General features: G+C 50.8%; 1 protein-coding gene across 13 annotated transcripts in view; it reads right to left on the bottom strand.

Annotated features, from left to right (window-relative positions):
- The window catches only part of PKNOX2 (PBX/knotted 1 homeobox 2), a 320,618-nt gene that overhangs the window by 65,824 nt on the left and 234,433 nt on the right, over positions 1 to 20,361 (bottom strand). For 10 of the 13 annotated variants that reach the window (XM_055095040.2, XM_055095042.2, XM_055095038.2 and 7 more), the window contains one exon: positions 15,738 to 15,846. The exons of the other annotated variants lie outside the window; for them this stretch is intronic. In XM_055095040.2, coding sequence (XP_054951015.1) covers positions 15,738 to 15,824 — 87 coding nt within the window. In that variant the 5' untranslated portion in view covers positions 15,825 to 15,846. The remainder of the gene's footprint in view (positions 1 to 15,737; positions 15,847 to 20,361) is intronic. 13 annotated transcript variants of the gene reach the window in all.

Genomic DNA, 20,361 nt, shown 5'->3' with positions numbered 1-20,361 from the left:
TTTATTTCCTTCAGTCAAAGAAATCTCTAAAAGTGTGAATGATGATAAGCCTCAACTGTTCTCTTACATCACCCTGTCCATAGCACGATGGTAGCTCTCCCCACATGTGGTGTTGGGCTTCATGTACTTATCTGTCTTCTCCTCTGAGGCCTTGGTCACTCCTTCATCACCAGCTTCCAACTAGCACATACTTAGTAAAAAGGTTTGATGCTTCATAAAAATACTTGCGGAGAAAATGAGTGAGTGAATAAATGAATGAATATGCCTTGAAAGAATCAGATATTTTATAGTTGCAAAGTTCATCATATGAATCTAGGTCCCTGCTTTCTGGAAGAAAAAGTATTATATGTCTGTGAATACAAGCATTGCTGATACATATATCCCCAAGACATTTGCATGTCTTCATTTAGATCTTCTCTTCATTTAGATCTCCACTCAGATGCTACCTCTTTGGAGTACCATACAGCCCCTCTGCCTTTTGCTTTATTTTTCTTCATAGCCCTTACCATGATCATATTCTATATTTATGTGCTTATTGATTTTCTCTTCACTCCCAGCTAAAACGTAAGCTCATGGAGTGATTGTAACAGTTGTATTCCTAGGGCCCAGAATAGCCTGGCACTAGTAGGTGTTCAATAAGTATTTGTTGAATCAATGAATAGATGAATGATGGGTGGTGAATGAGGTTGAGACTATAAAAGAAATGTACCTGCTTTCCTAGATTGTATCGTTTATTAGGCAGAAATACCCTTGCCGCTGTTGGCTGATCTGGGGGAGCCTTTCCAATCTCAGTGGGTAAGAGGCTAGACATAGCATCATGGTGCCTGGAAGCCAGAAGACAATTGCTTGATTCCTACTGTTTTCCCCTATTAGCCTTTGACCTTGGGCAAATTCTTTAACTTTCCTAAGCTCCTATTTTCTCATCAGTAAGCAAATTGGTGACCTTTAGGAATTCATGAGTATTAAGGAGGTGCTGTAAGAAAGAAAGCAGAAGCAAATGCTGTTCCAATTTTCAAAATAGAGAAATAAAGTGAATTCTGAAAAAAACTAAAACCCAGTAATCTTCACACTTATCTGGGCCAGATTCATTCCTTCATTCACTAATGCAACTGATTATTTCTTCAGATACTTCTTGAGTCCCTGCCATGTACCAGGCACCGTGCTGGGCATTGGGGTCACAAAGATGAGAGATTGCTATCAGAAAGCTCAGTTCGTGGATCTGACATGACCATTAAGCTTGCAGATCAGGAAAACATGATGTAAGTGACCTCAGCAAGGTATTTTCCATGATAGCCTGGCAGAAAATGTGGAGAGATGCAGCCTGGTGGACAATTGCATGGATTAGAAAACTACACCCAAGGGATGACAATTAAAGGATAAATGTCAGTTTGGGGCAGGTTTCCAAAAGAGTGTCTCATGCTTCCTCCTTTTCCTCTTATTCAGCACTTTAATCGGTGATTTAGAGAACGTCTAAAAAAATGCTCAACAAATTTATGAATGCCGTGAAACAGGGATCCAAAAGATCTTTACAGATTTTGGCAAGGGGCTAAATCTGATAAGATTACTCTTCATCTAATAAGTTAAAATTTAACACTTCTAACATTTGGGCCAAGAAAAATCAATATTGAAGTGCAGGGAAGGAGAGACATGGCTTAGTAGCCGTGCTTTAGTTGACAGCTGGCTCAATATATCAAAAGTGTCTGTCAAAAAAAAAAATCCAACCTAAACTAATGCTAGCTGAGGATGCATTAACAGAGGCATTGCTCACAGCATGCAGAGACTTCTGGTCTTGCACCACTCTGATTAAACAAATACATGAAAGTACATTCAAAGTAGGGTTGGCCAGGATGGTAAAGGGGTTCGGTACTTCATTGTATGAGGAATATTTGAAGGAAAGTGGGATATATAGGCAAGATTTGGGGGGTGGGGGAGAAGGGGAAACATGAGAGCACCCTTTGAATATCCGAATGAGGAGATTTGATTATATCAGTTCTGTATGACTCGAAGGGCCAAACTACAAGCAATGCATTTGATCTATAACAAGGAGACAACCTAAATAATACCTTTCCAATCCCCCAACTCTTTAAGGCTGGAATGGGCTGCCTCCCTTTCCAGGTGAATTTCCTGCCACTGCAGAGGCCAAGCAGAGTCGGACTGACCAGCTGGGCCACCGTGGAGAAGATGGGAGCTTCAGCTGGGTGGCTGGGTTACATGATATCTGAAGCCCCTCCAACTCTGACAGGCTCAGACACCATGAGGGTGTTTTAATAATCACCACCCACCACACAGCGCTGGTGTGAGGCTCGAATTTGACGACGTGTAGTATGTAAAAGTGCTTTGGAAACTCTAGAGCGCTTCACAGATGGAGGAGAGGTTGTTATTATTAAACACGAGATTTCCGGAATGTACTTCTGCCATAAAGCAAGGCATAGCTACATCTGCACAGCTCGTCTGAGGGTGACATGTAGGGGGAGCAGTGTGCTCTGCTCTGCCCACTAGGAGTGAGTTTCCTCGTGTCCTTGAAGGAATCCACAAGCGGCTTCTGTTAGCTGAGCTCTTGGGATGAAGAGGGATGAAGAAGGATGAAGTCCCCCTCCTAGGCAGGACTTTGGGGAAAGGTGTGGGGGGAAGGCCCTGGAGGGAAGCTCAGAATAAAATGTAAATCAAAAGTGGTCACTTGCCAGTGTTCCAAGAGGCCCCAGCTGAGAGGCTGTGACTGGCAGAAGTATGTAAAGAAGACAGCAGAGCTGGTCTGAGGAGGACGATGACTCAAATTTATATAGCTCATGGGGGCCAAGTCAGCAAACTCTGCATTTCCTGCAGGTTTGAAGAATGAGTGTTTATCCCCAAATAGGTTTCTTTTTCTAGCCAGAGACATCCACTTCCCAGGAACTGGAGCTCAAAGGGAGAGGACCTGCAGCTGTCCACAGGGCTTGGGAGCCAGGAGGATGGGGATAGCTTGAAGTAAGTTTCTTTGGGGGAAGTTACTGGGCAGCACAGCCTAAAGAGTAGGCTCAGGTGTGGACCAGGGGCAGGGCATGGCTATTAAGCAGTGGGCTGAAACTGCCTTGTTCTGGCCTGTGAAAGCCAATTGTTAAATGTTCAGAAATTTTGCAAATTGGCTGACATCACATTGAGAGCTTGAAATTGGCCATGGTGGGAGCATTTACACCATGGAAATTGGCAAATGCTGCAAATCAGGGCTTGCCCCTGCCCTCCCCACCCCCACTCCCAGAGAGCAAGTTGTTAAATATTTACTAGCACACCTCTAATTTCAGTTTTTCCCCAAGTAGCTTTCTTCCATTCTTTTTGGTCTGGCACGGGAAGAAACTCGTCTTACCCACTCCAAGAGGCCACTTGGTGCATTCACAGCTGGTCTCAGAACTGGCCACTCCAGATTTGGAGCTTTTCCCCAAGGAGCCCTCAGAGCACTCTGGAGACCCTGCCTTGGCAGCCCGCTAGGGACAGGGACAGGGACAGGTAGGCCATTAGTGTAGGCATGGAGGACTGTCCCTTTTCAACCAGGGGAAGCTAAGGCACAGAGGAGAGGCAAGGTTGAACGATGTCCTCAGAACTGCCTGGGAGATCAGAAAAGCCTCAGAGAATGGGAAGAGCAGAGGATCTGGCCCTGGGTTTGATGCTCCTCTGCCAGTTATTAGCTACTTGTTTTGGGACAAGTTTCCTGATCTCTTTGGTTTCCTAATCTGTAAAATGCAGGAGATAATACTCAATCTGCAGGTTGTGCAGATTAATCAAGAGAACCAGACAATGGCTACTGATGGGGCAGGAGGCAGCATTGCCTGGGGAGGCCCTATGAGATGTGACATTGTGCCAGCACCTACACCCGTGCTAATAAAATATTTCTGGGGTGGGTGAGTGGCTCACGCCTGTAATCCCAGTGCTTTGAGAGGCTGAAGCGGGTTCTGCGCTTCCCATGTCCTCTCTTGGCCTAGGGTTCTTTCTTGGGGCAAAGACCCTGGGGCCATCACCTCCATGCACATCCCTCCTGTAGATGCTATAACCACTGGACTTCTGTCTGCCATCTAGCCAGAAACAGTTCTGCCTTAAGCTTGCAGCTAAGGAAACCCTGCCCAGATTCTTGGTTTGAAGGTTCCTTCTTTTCCCATTCTAAAAAGGAGTGGGAAGAGTCAGGGGTTGTCAGATGTATATGCAGGTGTGTAAAATCTGGGTGGGGCTGAGAGATCCAGCCACGCTGGCAGTCTGGCCTTCTACTCATGAAAATGAGTAGGAGATGCTCCCTGGTGTGTTTTAAGGGGTGCTGGGAAGCATGTAACTTGCCCTCACTGATACCCAAAGCCCCCACAGATGCTTCTTTTCTGTTAAGCACCATCTTTTTCCAATTGTAGGGGAAGAGTGACATGTTTTGTTCTAATAAGCTAATAAAATATTTCTGGGCTGGGTGCAGTGGCTCATGCCTGTAATCTCAGTGCTCTGGGAGGCTGAAGTGGGAGGATTGCTTGAAGCCAGGAGTTCAAGACCAGCCTGGACAACAAAACAAGAACCCATCTCTGCAAAAAGTAAAATAAATTGGCTGGATGCGGTGGTGTGTGCCTGTAGTCTCAGCTACTTGAGAGGCTGAGGCAGGAGGATTGCTTGAGTCTAGAAAGTCGAGGCTGCTGTGAACTATGGTCGTACCACTGTGCTCCAGCCTGGGAGACAGAGCAAGACCCTGTCTCTAAAAAAAGAAAAAGAAAAAAACCATGTGGGCCTTCATGTTTCACAATAATCCTGTGCAGTAGGTTATCATCATCTCCATTTCACAGATGAGAAAACAGAAGCCCACAGAGGGCCTTCTGACTAATCGCACTATGTGAATTGGAGCATTTAATTACTTTTCTTTGAAGAGGAGAATGGGAAGATTTTCCCCTCTCTGTGCAAAAAGAGGCAGGAGGTGTAGGGGGGCTCAAATTAGAATGAAACTTCACTCCCCCTCTGCACGTGTTCTAAGTCTCCATCTAGTCCACCCCATCCTCACTGCTGGTCCCAGTTTGTCCCTCTCCCTCAACAAACCTCTCCCCTACGAGTTCAAATCATTCTCCCAACAATGATCATGCCAGAAACAGTTCTCCCATGTGGAACCCATGTAGGAAGGCACAGCTGGTTTATTAATCAAAGGTGGCTCACTGCTGGGTCAACTTCCCTCCCAGGCTACGAGGAGCCTGGAGGCCGAGAGCCCACAGGAAACCTGCCTGCAGGGGCTTCAAGCCTTCTGGAGCCCTGAGGCCCGAGTTGCATTCAGCTGCTGCCTCCTGCCAACTCCCCTTCAGACTTCCTCTCTTGCTCATGGGAGGTGGGAGCAGATGGTTTAGAAGTGGGGCTGATACCAAGGTCTTTCCAGCACCCATAAAAGATGGGGTGGGATAGCATTAGGAGATATACGTAATGTAAATGATGAGTTCATGGGTGCAGCACACCAACATGGCACATGTATACATATGTAACAAACCTGCACATTGTGCACATGTACCCTAGAACTTAAAGTATAATAAAATAAATAAATAAAGTCAAAAAAATAAATAAAAAAAAGAAGATGGTTGGCGTTGGGGAGAGCAGAAGCGTGGGTTTCAGATAGAACTAGTTTTGAATCCCACTCTTACCACTTACAGCCTTAAAGATGGAACTTTACCTTCTGGGGTTTCAGGTTTCTCATCTGAAAAATAGGCGAGGTGCTTCCTACCTCCCACCGCCATGATGGGGATGGCTGTCTCCTCCAGTGGATGGTGGCAGAGCATCCAGAACCAGGCCAGGCTCCTCTGCCCCAGGTCTGCGTGGCCCTCAGCATGCTGCTGCGACCTGTCTGCTCACTCGCCTCCCTCCCTCACTAGACTGTAGGATCCTTGAGGGCAGGACCAGGGCTTTTCTGTTTACTGTCGTAGCCTCAGTGTCTGGTAGAGAGAGTATCTGAACTATCTGTTGAATCAGGAATGACTGGTATGGAGTGGGCAGGTCTGATTGAATGCTACCATTTTAGATGCAGATTTACCTCCTTGACCCTGAATCCTCAGTTCACAAAAGAGAAGTCTACAGTTCCTGACCACATAACTGACTGGGGGGATCTGGGTGTCCAGCCCAGAGCTGGAGACAATGGGACAGAGCACGCTGTGCTGGGATGAATCTCTGCTTTGTATTTGGCTCTCTCCTGCCTGTGTGATTTGGGCAAGTTACTCAAGCTTTTTCAACCAGGGTCCTCATCTATAAAATGGGAATAATTATACTCAAGGTACAGGGTGTTCAGAATTAAATGAGACAATTATATGCAAAGTAGCTGGCCCTCAGTAGCTATTCAGCATATGGCGGTTATTGTTAATATAATCCACACAGCCTACAGCCCACACCCTGAGAGCTGGCTGCTGTTGTTTCTCTCATGTGGGCTGCCCTGGGGGTCCTACCAGTGTGGGTGCCACCCCTGCTGAAGGAACCCATTCTGCATAAATTCCCTGGGAGGTAGGCAAGTGTGAGTTCAAGTGCAGGAACAGGGGGCCCCTGGTGTCACAGAAGGTTACATCATGCGTTACCAGCTTGGAATTGAGTGTCATGCCCAAGGCAAAGACTCAGTTCCTCTGAGCCTCAGTTTCCCCATGAGGTAAAAATGGAGCTATTAATATCTCTTCCCAGGGCTACTGTGAGACCATATGTGAGGGTGCATTGCAAGCAGCAGATGCCCCACAAACCTTGGTTTCTAAGCAATTCTAATGCTTCCTTTTGCTAGACTTCTCCTCTGAATCAAATCCAAATCCCACCCCCTGTTCAGATCCGGCCCCAGTGCCCCCACTCCTCTGCATACAGTCTTGCTTGTGATGACTATTAAACCCCCACACGCCTCCCACAGGGCCTCTTTCTGAAAACGCTGAACACCCAAGCCTTCACCTTCTCAGCACAGACACTCCTTTTTTTCCTTTTTCTTTTTTTTTTTTTGAGATGGAGTTTCGCTCTTGTTGCCCAGGCTGGAGTGCAATGGCACCATCTCGGCTCACCGCAACCTCTGCCTCCTGGATTCAGGCGATTCTCCTGCTTCAGCCTCCCGAATAGCTGGGATTACACCGGGCATGGTGGCTCACGCCTGTAATCCCAGCACTTTGGGAGGCCGAGGTGGGCAGATCACCTGAGGTCGGGAGTTCGAGACCAGCCTGACCAACACGGAGAACCTCCATCTCTACTAAAAATATAAAAAAAGCACAGACACTCCTAAGAGGACATCCCCTCTTCTGAGCCCTCCACCTGACATGGAAGAGTAGGTGCCAGCCAGCCCCAGGAGGGCCCCCTTAGGCTGCCAAAACCTTGTGTTCTGGCCCCCTGGGGCTGCCCAGGCCTAGCCCTCAAGGGGCCACTGAGGCTTCAGGCGGGCCCGGCAGGGCTGGCACTCCCTCCAGTTTGGGGCAAGCCAGGTATGGGATCAGTTTCCTGGCAACCAGGAGAGAAGCCAAGGACCCAGGAAGAGGTCAGGGCTTGAGGTCACTTGGTAAACATCAAGTCTGGCCTTAATAGGTAGGAGGCAACAGGGGACATGAACATTGTTGGGGGGCACAGAGTCCAGGGCGCTCCAGACCTGGGCCTGCTCAGGCGAGTTGGAGTATGGGGATATGTCCAGTTTAAAGATATGGGTGGCTCAAGCAGGCAGAGAGAGCGGTCAAGGTGCACAAAGAGAAGAAAGGCCCAGCAGAAAACAAAAAAGAAAGAGAAGAGTCTGTTTTGATGAGTCAAAGCAAGGGTGGATCCCCATATGGTCCCTGGGGTGTTGCCCCTGGGGCAGAGGGACCCTTCGCTAACAGTCACAGAAAAAGCTTAGGGGAACTTTCAAAGCTACTGAAAGCTGCTCACGGATCCGCAGCCTTGTCACCTGCACAGCCCTCCTCCCCTTACCCTATCGCCTCACACCTACCCTTGGTTGCCTGAGCGCACCTGATGGTGTCCACCTTCCTGCCTTTCTGATGGTGTCCACCTTCCTGCCTTTCCGATGGTGTCCACTTTCCTGCCTTTCTGATGGTGTCCACCTTCCTGCCTTTCCGATGGTGTCTACCTTCCTGCATTTGCTCCCACAGCTGCCTCAGCAGGGACTGTCCTCATCTCCCCTGCAACCTGCCTCCCACCCAGCTGCAGCTTCAACTCTTCCAAGAAGCCTTTCCTGCTTCTCCTCCGTCCCCAGGCCGCAGAAGACTGGACTCCTGCCTCATCTGAACGGACCCCAACACCGGCAACACCAGGCCCTTTGCCTGTCTCATGAGCGGGCTGGTCTCCCAGCTCCCACGCCTGCCCGTGGTGTACTCCCACGTGTTAAATGACTGAAGGATGACCAGAAGGAGGCAATGACTGAGTGATGTGTTAAAGGCCTCAGGGATCCCAAATCCTGGGAGAGGCCAAAGAAGGCCCCTCAAAATATTCCCCAACCCAGTTAGCCCAGGGAGAGGAAGGGCCGGCATCAGAGCCGGACAGCCCAGTGTAGCTCAAAGAGGCTCTTGGAACAGCAGGCCTCGGTCACCTCCATTCTGATCCCAGGCCAAGTGGACAGAACAGACCATAGAAGAGTTGCTCAGTGGTGTACAATGGGGGTTTCAGTTAGTTAATTAATTTTAAAAGGGTTTGTAAGTGGTGGTTTACACAATGTGACTCATGGAACATTCACTGCCCCTAACTGTATTTCCTGGGCTGTCACTGACAGGAGGCCAAGAAGAGGAAAGCTGTGGACTCCACTTCCCAGCTTTGTGCATTTTCCCGGGAACTGATGGCCTCCTGCCCATCCCATCGCTTCCCTCTGGAAGATCCTTCCCTTTTGTAATAGTCCAAAACCAGTGATTTCCAATAGGTCCTTCAGAGGGCACGCCAGAATCCCTGTGTGTGCACATCTCTGTGTGTGCCTGTGTGTAAGGGGGTGTTCATAGCTGGTAAAACCTATTTGACATGCCTACTATGTTCCTAATAAAAAGTAATTAAGGTTAAATCCCATCTGGGCTGCTGGAGATGTGCAGGTGATCGAGTGAAGAATGAAGTTGGGGTGCGGGTGAAAAGGGGCTGAGGAACACCACTGTACTTTTTGTTCCCACACTCTCAACAGCCTCGTGAGACAGGGAGGGCAGAGTTATTCTCATTTTACGAATGCAGAAACTAAGGCCCCACATGGACTTTAAGCTCCAAGAGGACAGGAACTCCGTTGATTTTGCACCCCAGTACACAGCACAATGTCTGCATGGCCCACAGGACACACTCAATGTTTATCAAATGGATAAGTGGATGAAAGAAATAGCTCTGAAATTACTTGCCTAAATTTGTATAATTCATCAGCAGTGGAGCTGATAATTATACAAATTCTTATTACAAGTCCTGATTGCTGAATTTCTACGAGATTGAGTCATTCCATCCTCCTCTTCAGACCACAGACTTCAAGAACAGCAAGCATCCTGGGGCCCTAACTCACCCACCTGCCTCCTGCCAGGCCGCACAGACACCAAAGCTTTCTGAAGACCAACTAAGACCAACGGCGTGCGAAAGGGAGGCAGAGCATGTAAGGTCCTCCCCAGACCCGCTGCTGACTTGGATCACCTGTCCCCTGATTTATTTTAGGCTTTGTATCCCAGGGCCATTAACTATTTTTGTAGCTGTTTAGGGCATTCATTCGTTCTGCTTGGGGACAAGGGAGTAGACAATAAAATCTCTGTTTTTGGTAAATATCAGAATATAGTAAGTTCATCAAATAAAATACCCAGACCAGGCCAGTAGAGTGTTTCTTCCCAAGTTTAAAGCCATGCTGACAGCCCACCATCTCCTACATGGGCATAAAGGCCCCACGGTTGGACCTGGAGGTTGTTTTTGCCTTTTACACAATGAAGAGTCCAGGTCTTGAGTGAGTTGGAGTTCAGGGATATGTTCAGCTTAAAGACATGGGTGGCCCAAGCAGGCAGAGAGAGAGGTCACTGCGCACAAAGAGAAGAAAGGCCCAGCAGAAAAGAAAAAAGAAAGAGAAGAGTCTGTTTTGGTGAGTCGAAGCAAGGGAAGGTGGGTCCTCATATGGTCCCTGGGGTGTTGCCCCCAGGGGCAGAGGGAGCCATCAATCACCATCACAGAAAAGGCTTAGGGGAACTTTCAAAGCTGCTGAATTAACTCTATTGCTGCAAAGCAAATGTGTTTCACAGGCAGCTGAGCAGAGGGCCCTGCAAGGCAGGGGGCTCCAGCCCTTAAAGAGATGAGAGGAATGTAAAGCGAGTGTGAAAACATCTGAACCCACTTCTGCCTGTCACAGCTGTGTGGCCTGGATGGAGGCCATTCACAGCCAGGGGCCCCAGCCACCCCCTTTTGCCTCCAGTTAATTAAACCAGCATGGGGATCCTAATGACTGATCAAAGCCCATCCAGCTTCCCCAGGATATCTGCCTCCCCTGGCCCCACCTGGAGTGGGGATGGTGCTAGGACAGGGAGGGAAAGAAGGTGCCCAGAGAGACAGGTCTGGCTTCCTCAGTGTGGCTGGCCCAGCCTTAGCCTTCCTCTTGCAGGGTAAGTGAGACAATGTTGTCTTGACCCCAGATCTCTGAGTGCCATGTCCTGGAGTCCCAGACACCATTCTCCCCACTCTGAGGGATGCTGGAGGATCGGGGTGAGGGGAATGGGAGGGACGCAGCTTTTGCAAAGGGGCCCCAAGCAAACACTTGACTTCCTTCCGAAGTGAGCCTCACAAACCGGACCTCAACTACGAGTTCTAACTGCCTGTCTTTTCTCTCTCTGTTCAAAAATGAGGCTGCATCCTTGGTGAACTTCCCAAACCCTTTCAATGCCACTTATCATCAAGTCATGCTACGTAAGCCCCTAGCTACCTACCCATCAGTTTGTTCCTAAACTATCCATTGAGTTTAGTTCCACATTGACAGGGGCTGTGCCTAGTGGGTCAGACTAGGATCTACCAGGATTTCTGCTTTCTAGTCCAATGCTCATGCAGCTGACATGCCAGGGACACGCAGACTGAAGCATACTAAACATTGACTACATACTCAAATAGACCAGATACAATATTTGTCTTGCTAATAAGCCAAGGGCAAAGATATTTGTGGAACAGTAGGTATGTGTCTGTGTTTGAGGAAAAGTTGTTGGAGGGGGGGTGCTGATAGTGAGAGTGTGTTTTGTGTGGGAAGGTGAGGGGAGTGAAGTGGTTGCCTTTGCTAGTGAACCCGGATGGCTCCCCGGAGTGGCTGATGGAGCTATAGAAGTGAGAACTTCGCTTGGTGGGTGATGTTGCATATGGGTGTTACAGGAAGGTCTCGAGTGACATTTCTGAGAGTACATGAATGAGAGGTATTTGCCCAGAAGGAGTGACGGGGTGGTTGTGTGTTCCCAAGAAAATTCTGGGAGGGAGGCTGGAGTGACACTTGCTGGGATTCTAAACAAGGCAGGAGAGGACAGAAATAGTAGCAAATGGAAGGGTCAGTGGGGATTCTTGGGGCAGTGGGAGGAGGGGGCTGTGAAAGTCCAGCTGACAGCCAGGCCCACTATGGCAGAGATACAGAACAGAAGTGGGGTGATGTTGGAATCAACACAACGCACTGAACTGAGGATCACACACCTAGTTCACATCCAGGTCTCTCTAGAGACAGTTTGGTCATTAGGCAATCATTGTAGAATTCCACTACCCCAGTGACTTACCCCTACCTCTTCAGGGCATAAAGTGAGGGTCTGCATCAAGGACCCAGTTACAGCATGCTGGAATTGGGGTCCTGTAGTTAAGACAGTAGAGGGCGCTGCTACTCTGGCAGAATTTAGCAGGAAGCCACCAGAAAGAGGAAGTAGGTCACAGGGAGGGTTCCACTAGGTTGTTGCTTTTGCACTTTCTTTCTTTCTTTTTTTTTTTTTTTCTTTTTTTTTTTGAGATAGAGTCTCACTCTGTCACCCAGGCTGGAGTGCAGTGGCGCAATCTTGGCTCACTGCAAACTCCGCCTCCCGGGTTCAAGCCATTCCCTTGCCTCAGCCTCCCAAGTAGCTGGGACTACAGGCATGTGCCACCATGTCTGGCTACTTTTTGTATTTTTAGTAGAGACAGAGTTTCACCGTGTTGGCCAAGCTGGTCTTGAACTCCCGACCTCAGGCAATCTGCTCACCTCAGCCTCCCAAAGTGCTGGTATTACAGGCATGAGCCACCATGCCCAGCCCGCTTTTGCACTTTCTAAACATATAGTCATCCTTCAGTGCACAATCAACAGAGAGTGTGGCGGCCTTACAAACAATCACAAAGTTTCTCCAGGATGGAATGCAACAGAACTAAGGGGCTAGAAGCCGCTTAGCCATCGTATCACTTGGCTTATGCCCAAATAGCACGAGGCCATAACAGTGAATGCTTCTCTACTAAAATGGGAAGAAAAAAAAGCCTCCCTCATTTTTAATAACTTTATTCCCCAAACTTCAAAAATGAAATTGCCAAGTTAAGAACTTGCCTTGAAAAAAAATTCTAATTTATTATAAAGAAGGTCCGGGGCTTGGGAATTTTTTAATGCAGATTCCTAATTTTCCAAAGTGAGATTCTCCTGTGCATTTGAATAGATTATGCTCGGTATTGCTAGCCCTTAGCACAACGGGAACATTATTAAAACGATCGCATGGGTCTCAGAGGAAGGGCTCTGCGTCTCGCTTCCTTTTTCATTTGGGGGACTTCATATCAGAGACTGCCCATTTGTTGCCTGTGGAAGAAACTGGGTTTCTGAAGAGGTGACGGAGAGGTGTGCTCAGCTGCCCAGGTTGTGAGGAAACAAGTCATACGTGGCCCAAAAGTAATGAGATTAGACCTAAAGGAATGAGGAGGGAGTGGGCCTTGTTTCCTGAGAGCTCTGTTTTGGACAGGATTCCCTGGTGTGCCTGGCCCATGTTCCCATCAGGTCCTGCTTCCCTGAAGATGTGGAGTCTCAGAGAGCGGCTGGTTCTTGGGGATATGAGCATTCTGAAGGGAAATGCAGCAGTCTCCCCCTAGGAAGCTGGGGTCCATATCTCGAAAAGATAAAGGGAAGAAGTCAGGGGTCCAATGCAAGTTTGCAGAAAGTACCAGCAGCCAGGCATGCACGGAAGAGCTGTTCCTACAAGGGAGCCCCTCCTAGAAGCCCGAAAGAGTGGGCAGAAGGCCCTCAAATACCAGCACTCTCTGGAGAGAACAGCCTTTCCCCCTAGAGTCAGAAGCCTTTGTTCTGGGGGCATCCCCCAGCTCCCCCATCCCTCCCACTCCACCCCTGCCCTAGCTCCTTTCCCTTAGCCCCACATCCTGCTCAGTTTCCTTGGGAACCAGCTCAGCTTGGGGAAGGCCAATGGCAATTTGGGCATTGCCTAGTGCCTTCGTCAAGGCCGTAAAGACCCTGACATCTTGACCTGGTCAGTTCACCATGGACACTGATGCTTCTCATCAGACATTTCACTAATGGATTGCCAGGGTTACAAATAGATGGCAGCTTCCCCAGGGCAAATTATTCCTTTGCTCTAAATGTGAAGATTTTAAATGGTGACATTCTGGCGGATCCTCAGAGAGGAGAGCCTTTGGGCAGTGCCTGTGTCTGGCTTCTGTCTGAGACCTTAGATATGGAAGTGGAGACTCCCTTCTTCCTCACAAAGGCTAGAGCAGCTCAGTGGTGACTTCTGGGGGGCTGAGCACCTTAGGGCTGCAGCCCACCTCCATCCATCCCTTGATAGCTGGGATTTATTAATCCAGCTGTATGCTGATCATTAAATTAGGCTTCTGGATCAGCATTCAACACAGGCCCTTGCTGCAGCTCTCCGGCTAATCCCTGCCAAACCAAAACTTCTCCCAGCTCCCCAGGCAGTCAAAACAGGGAGGGGTGGGTGAGAGGGAAGCGGCCTTCATCAGTCATGCCAACACAGTGTTCTCTGACCTCTCAGCCCTGCCCTGGTCTATCCTTGAGCCTTGGGTATGGAGGTGTGGGCCTTGGCAGCTACCATCTGCTAAATACAGGAAGGGTCTCCATCTCTGTTCCCCATTCTTCTGGAGAGAGAATCCAGTCACAAAACAAGTGGAGCCCACGTTCCCACCGCTTAATCGATATGTGGGCATCGATGTGTGCTGGCTGAGTGGAATGGGAATGGGTCTGCTGCTATCAAAGAAGGATGATCTTGCCCCTATTCTGGCCCCTAGCTTCTTCTCTCACTTCTTTCTTGGGAGGCAAAAGGTTCCCATCAGTTGAGGGCTCCTTCTGAACTTTGTCTCGGGAGCTGAAACTACAGAGGGAAGGGACTTGACATAGTGTTGGATGCCTGGAAGCTTTCAAATACAAGAGCCATGTAAAGGCCAAGTTCAACCCTGTGGCTTATTCATGGAAGCTACTGGCATGAGCAGAGGGCTCGCTGAGGATGGGGTTAGGCTGGGAGAGCTGGGGAAGTAATATGATTTGATATGTGGGAGCGGGGCCGTAGACACGTGCTCAGAGATTGGTGAAGGACCAGGGCTTTTGGACCTTCAAGGGCAGAGCAAAGGTGTTCCATATGCTGGGTATGCTAGAAAGAAGCCCCACAGCATCTGGTAATCTCCCAGAGGATGACAATGATGTATAAAGCAGCTACTATATGCTCCCACTAGGCTGGAGGCATCAGGGCCATAGTGAGCACAAGCCTGGCATCTGCATCTTAAGACCCCTTTCATGCTGCACAAATCTTCCGTGTGGCCCATGAGAACCACTGTGTTTGAAAATGCCAATGAGTGAGGGATGGCAGAGGAGGGCAGAGAGTGGCTGCTGGAGGAGTGCAGATGGTAGCCTGCCCACAGCACCCAGCGGGCACCTGCTGCACATGGGCGAATTTGTGGATGGACATTCTAGCTGGGTGCATTTCACATCACAGGTGCCCAATAAATAATTACTGAATTCACATTGACAGGAGAGTGTGAAGGGAAGGGTCGGAGAATGAAGGCTTCTGTGAAAGCACAGACACAAAACTCGAAGTTTCCAAAGAACCAAGGGTGGACAAGAGGAGCACCTGGGGGAAGCAAAAAGGAAAAGCGGCTGGTCTAGAGGATGTAGGAGGGCAGCCCCCACAAGCTGGGCAGGCTTCCAGGAGGAGAAGGGCAGGCAGCATGAAGACAGCCAGAAGGCACTGCTGAGGAGGGGCATGTTGCAGGAGAGGCAATCGGGGTGGGGAGCGCAGAAGATCTTGGGGGGCGGCTGTGTCTGATCTGAGGGATGGAAGCTGGGGACCAGAAGGAAAGGGTTGCGGGGTGTACAGAAAGAATCTTGGCTTTTTAAAAGTAGAAGCCCAGAAGAGTTCTGAAGAGAACAGAGATTCTCCCGACAGGCAGGCAGAGGAGGACAAAAGGGCCCAAGTGACCCGAGAATGGGGGGCCTGGCACTCAGAAACCTCTGAGTGTGAAGTTTCTCAAACACTCAGAGGGCGGTTCCGCTCACATCTGGTACCTGGGTCTCCCCCACTGTGGATTTTGCCCCAGTCACAGCAAAGGGGCTTGGCTGCGCTTGTCTGCTGTCTGATGGATGGGGTGGAGGACAGGACTGTGACCACTAATCTAGCTTCCAGTCCTAGGTCCTGGGGTCTGAACCTGGTGACTGCCCTCGGGGTCTGTGTTTGCAGGGCTCTCGCTCCCCAGGCTGACGGGAAAGAGCCCGGAGTGCCACCAGGACGTGATTGCGGGAGGCCTGGCTCAGCCCGTCGGCCCCTGGAATGTCCCAGCCTGCAGCTGGGGCTCTAAGGCCACCACACTCCCTCCCCCGTGGTGGGAGGCAGCGGCCCCTGCGCACTCACCTGTGGGCTGTCCTGGTAGGGTGGGGGCGGGACATTCTGCGTGGCCATCATCGTCAGAGCGGGGGCTGGGGAGGCATGTTGCATCATGGGATTGATTCACATGGAGGACCTGTGGGCAGGAGAAAGGGGGCCGCACCGTTAACACCGCTGAGCAGGCCCGCCCTGGGCACCCAGCAGCTCCCTGTGTCCCCCGCTGGGCCACCTGGGCCGGCTGGATGCAGCAAGGGTTGCACGCCCTTCAGGGCAACAAATGAGAGCTAAGGAAGAGGTCTGGGTGGGGAGGGGCTTGCTGTGCTATTTTGACTTGAAAGAAACAATATTCAAATCATATGTAAAACAACCGGTACCCCTGCAGCGGCGCTTTGTTCAGCATCAGCTCCGGCCTCTTGTACGTGTGGGGAGGGGGCACGAAGAGGGAGGGGGCCTGCCTGGTAGCAGCACCGGGGGACTGGAGGCCATTTGGATACCCCTCCTTCCCCAAGAGGACCCTGAGTTCCAGCCTGATAAGGGTGCTCCTGGCCCCGCTGTTTCCCAGGCTTTCTGGAGCAGCCACAGCGCGCACAGGGGCAGGAGGGCCTCAGGCCAGCTACGGGATTCCAGGGTCCCCAAGCACCAAGCTCGCCCCTCCCCAGGGCTCACCCGTCCTCAGACTGTGAGACGGAGGACGGCCTGGACCCGTCCTCAGACTGTAGCCCCAGGGTGGCTGCCTGGAGGCCTTGGGGAAGGGAAAGAGGCAGGGAATGCCGGTCTACTCCTGTACTTTCCCAGGCTCGGGCTTGTGACTATGGGCGTGTCCACAGATGTGCCTGCATATCCTATTAAGGAGGACTTTCCTCAGTCTTGGTTCAGTACGGTCACCGGAATGTGGGGATACCAGAAGAGCTATCAGAGCCAAATGGGCTACCTGCCTCTTTGGCTGGTAGAAGACAGAGGCCAAGGGTGACTTGTGTATGGGAGGGCGGGGGTTGGGGGACTTGTTAGTGAAGCTGGGATGGAAGCAGCACCTCCAGATTCCCAGCTCTGGGTCTGCTCCACTGTTGCCCCCATCATTTCCCCATCACCAGTAAGCAGGCGAGCTGCCCCCATGAAGCCTCAAGATTTCCTCTTGAAGTAGGATGTGGTGCCATAAGTGGAGACAGCCCGGCTGTGCCACCCAAGGAAACAGAATGTCCAGAGAGCTGTTGTGCTACAGTAGATGCTCTGAAATATTTAGATCTAGAAGCCACAGGCTAGTTGCCTGATACAGGGCTGTCCACTGTAGGGTAGGAGGTTGCTAAGAGCCTCTGTGGAGTGCAGGACGTGTCCTTCTCCTGGGTGGAGGGCACTGTTGGTGTAGAAACCTTTGTGAGCACAGCACTCACACCCTCCGTCCCCTCTCCCTGAGGCACCTGGGGCTTCATCCTCTTCCAGCCTGGCCCTTCCCAGGGTCTTCCAAAATGTTCACAGACCTGAATTCTGTGGGAATTTGAGAGTGCTTTGGAGCTGCTGTCATCTAAAGGGGCTGGCCTCCAGGGCCGTGTGTGTGTGTGTGTGTGTGTGTGTGATTCTTTTGGTTCTTTTTCAGGAAGTGGAAGTAAGATCTACTCTGACCTGACCTGAGTCTCCAAGATACCAAGTATGCTTTGACCTTCTGCAAAAAGCACTGGAAAGGCCTGTTTCACTCAATAGATGTGTACCAACTACCAACTCTGTGCAGAGAACAGTGTGAGGAGTGTGGTGGGACAGATGAATGAGGCATGGCTAGGAGAGGGAGGTCATGGTCCTAAAGGAAGAAAGAAAATGAGGTGGAGGTGGGTGGAGAATGCACAGGGAGGGATGGCTCCCCCGGTGCTAAAAATGCCGACTTCAGGCCGGTTCCGTCGGCCTCACCGCCTGTCACTCGCCCCCGCCTGGCCTCCTTCAGAAGACGGACTACCAGGATATCTTCACAACAGCATGCAGGGCCTCGCCCATCTCACACACCGCTGGTCCCTGAGATCCAATTTCCTTTTGCAAAGGGACGCAGGAGGGGGCTTTGGGGGAGCCTCTCTCTTCAGGCAGGGGAACCAAGGCCTCTGTTCACAGCTGGATCTTTGTCTGGGTGGTGGTCAGCATCCCAGAGAGCCAAGAGCAGAGTGAGGGTTGCAGAGGGAAAAAGGTGGGGGTGGGGTAAGATATAGACTTTTTGAGACATCAGAAGGAACTTCCAGAATTAAGACTTTTGAGATATTAAAGTGGGTGGAATTTCTCTTTTTTGGACCCTGAAAAAATAAAGGAAATAGGAATGTTTCAGGGGCCTATTAAACATAGCCTTCCCTGGAACTCTGGCAGAGAAGGCAACTTTGGATAGGGCCCAAGGGCCAGGATGGTGGGATCTCTTCCCGGGAGCATCGATCACAGGTGCTCATCCGCCAGGAAAAAAGTGAAGGGCCATAGCACCGTAGTGCCTGCAGCCTCCAGAAGAGGGAGCCTGGGGGCAGAGTCAGGGTGGGAGCCGCCTCAGGAAGGAGGGCTTTCTCCCCCTCTTAGGGGCAACTAGTTCTCTTTAACCTCGGGCTTGGGTCTTTTGGTAACCTCATTCCATGGATTAGAAAGTCATAATGAAGGCAAAACAAAGGAAGCTCAACGAGGAGGGCATAGGCTACAGAGAGGCGCCTTTCATTCACATTCTTTTGTTCACTGTCCAGTGAATGGAAGGCAGGGTCATTTTAGAGGCGCTGTCCCCAGAAATATTTATAGCAGCAGGAGGGCTGCCCTGTGTGGGGGTAAGGAGGGGTGGTTAAGAGTAGTCTGTGCCCAGAGACAACCACCCATGAGGCTGAGAGGAGACTGTTCAGTCCTGAGCCCACCAGGCTGCGGAGCAGGGCCAGACCCGCGTCGAAAGAAGACACAGGAACAATATTCTGAGGACCCAGATGGCCCTGGCCCCTCCCCCTCCTTGGGGTCACCACAGGCCACTAGGCCACTGCCCCATTACCCTCTGGGGGCTTCTCCTGCAAGAGAACAGGAGGCCTTTTCATTAGAGGCTTAAGTTTCCTTCTCTGCTTGCTCAGGCACAGAAGCCTCCGGCAACTTGACACTCCGGGAGCTCAGCTGCTGGAGACCCTGCACCCATGTCCGGAAACTGGCTCTTTTCCTCACACCTCTCCACCCACACATGCACTTCCCCGGTTCCTGAGGGGCCACGTGCAACCATCCTGGAGAGGAATTTGGGGATCTGACTCGCCTTATCTGTGACTTGGCTGGGACTTTGCAGTGGGGTGTGGGGGAACTCTTTGAGCCACAGCGGGGGTCCTGGCCCTTTGGGGGAAGCCTGCCCTTTTTGCATTTTCTTTGGGAGAGGGAGGGGAGCAGCAGGCCTGAGCCCCTGCAAACCTAGCCCCGGGCTTCAGAGCTTTTGTCACGGATTCTGAGAGGCTGCTTGGCCCTGTCCAGAGGCCCCAGTGCTCTGTCACCAGACACCTGGGCATTCAAGGGGGCACAGTCAAGACTGCAAGTGAAGGACAGATGAGGAACATCTCCCATGGAGAGGTTTCCCATCGCGAACAGGCTCACAGGGAAAGGTTGCTTTTTGATTTGTTTTGTTTTGTTTTGTTTTGTTCAGTGCTGAAAACCTTTATGATATGACATCTAGGAGGGAAAAATTCTAATGCAACACTTGACCCCACAATGACATCCAAGAAGAAATCATTTGTGTCTCTGATATCATCAGAAGAAACTAAAATGCCATTTTAGAGAGCCCAGGAGCCACCGAGGCAGGATCAGTGGACGCAAAGTCATAAAAGCACACCCCTTTAGGAAATGGGATGGGCAGTCCTGGGCACCCACCTCCCTCAGCCTCCTCAACCCATGCCCCCCACAGCCCTGCACCACCAGGTCTGCAGTCTGGAGCCCCAAATCCAGTGTGTTGACAAACAGGCTCAGAAAAAAAATACCAAGCTCATTAGGAAGGAGCTCATTAGGACTTGTTGACATGAAACCCATTAGACCAATTAACATTCCATTAACGGCCTGGGTCACAAAGGGGTTAATGCTGCCAGGCAGTAATTGGGCCAGTGTGCCGGGGTTGGGGGCTCAGGGCCTTAAGGATGAGACACAAAGTCTAATTGGGAACTCTCTGGCCAGCTGGCCTGACAGCATTTGTTCCTGGCCCCTGACCCTAGCTGAGACAAATTGATGGGGGATAGGGAAAGTAGGGCCAGCTCGCTTGGCCCCTCACTGTCCCACCCACCTGCCCCAAACTGGAGACAGGGCCCATGGCTGGCACAAGGACAAGGGTGAGGGGACACTCCCACCCTCCTGGACTCTGACAGTCCTGTTTTCTTCCTTCACGCCATTCCCCCCACTCCCTCTGGTCAAGTTTCTTTCTCAGCCCCGGGGAAGTGGGTCCCTTCTCTCCAGGAATTGCTTTGCAGTGATGTTACCCTCTTAGAAGAACTCTTTGGAGAAGCTAGAATCCTTCAGGCCCAGAGCCCCGTTCATCTGAAGAGTGCTGGAGTTCAGAGAGAGGGATGGAGGGGATGGTGGCCCTGGGTCTGCCTGCCTTCTGGCCCCTGACCTCCTCCCCTCCTTCCTCCCTTCCTTCCCCCCTTCCATCCTCCTTTCCTTCCTCCCTTCCTGTCCCTTCTTCCCTCCCTCCCTTCTT

The sequence above is a fragment of the Pan paniscus genome, chromosome 9 (assembly GCF_029289425.2).
Source record: "Pan paniscus chromosome 9, NHGRI_mPanPan1-v2.0_pri, whole genome shotgun sequence".
In the NCBI taxonomy this organism is placed as follows: domain Eukaryota; kingdom Metazoa; phylum Chordata; class Mammalia; order Primates; family Hominidae; genus Pan; species Pan paniscus.
This window is presented reverse-complemented; position numbering and strand designations above follow the sequence as displayed.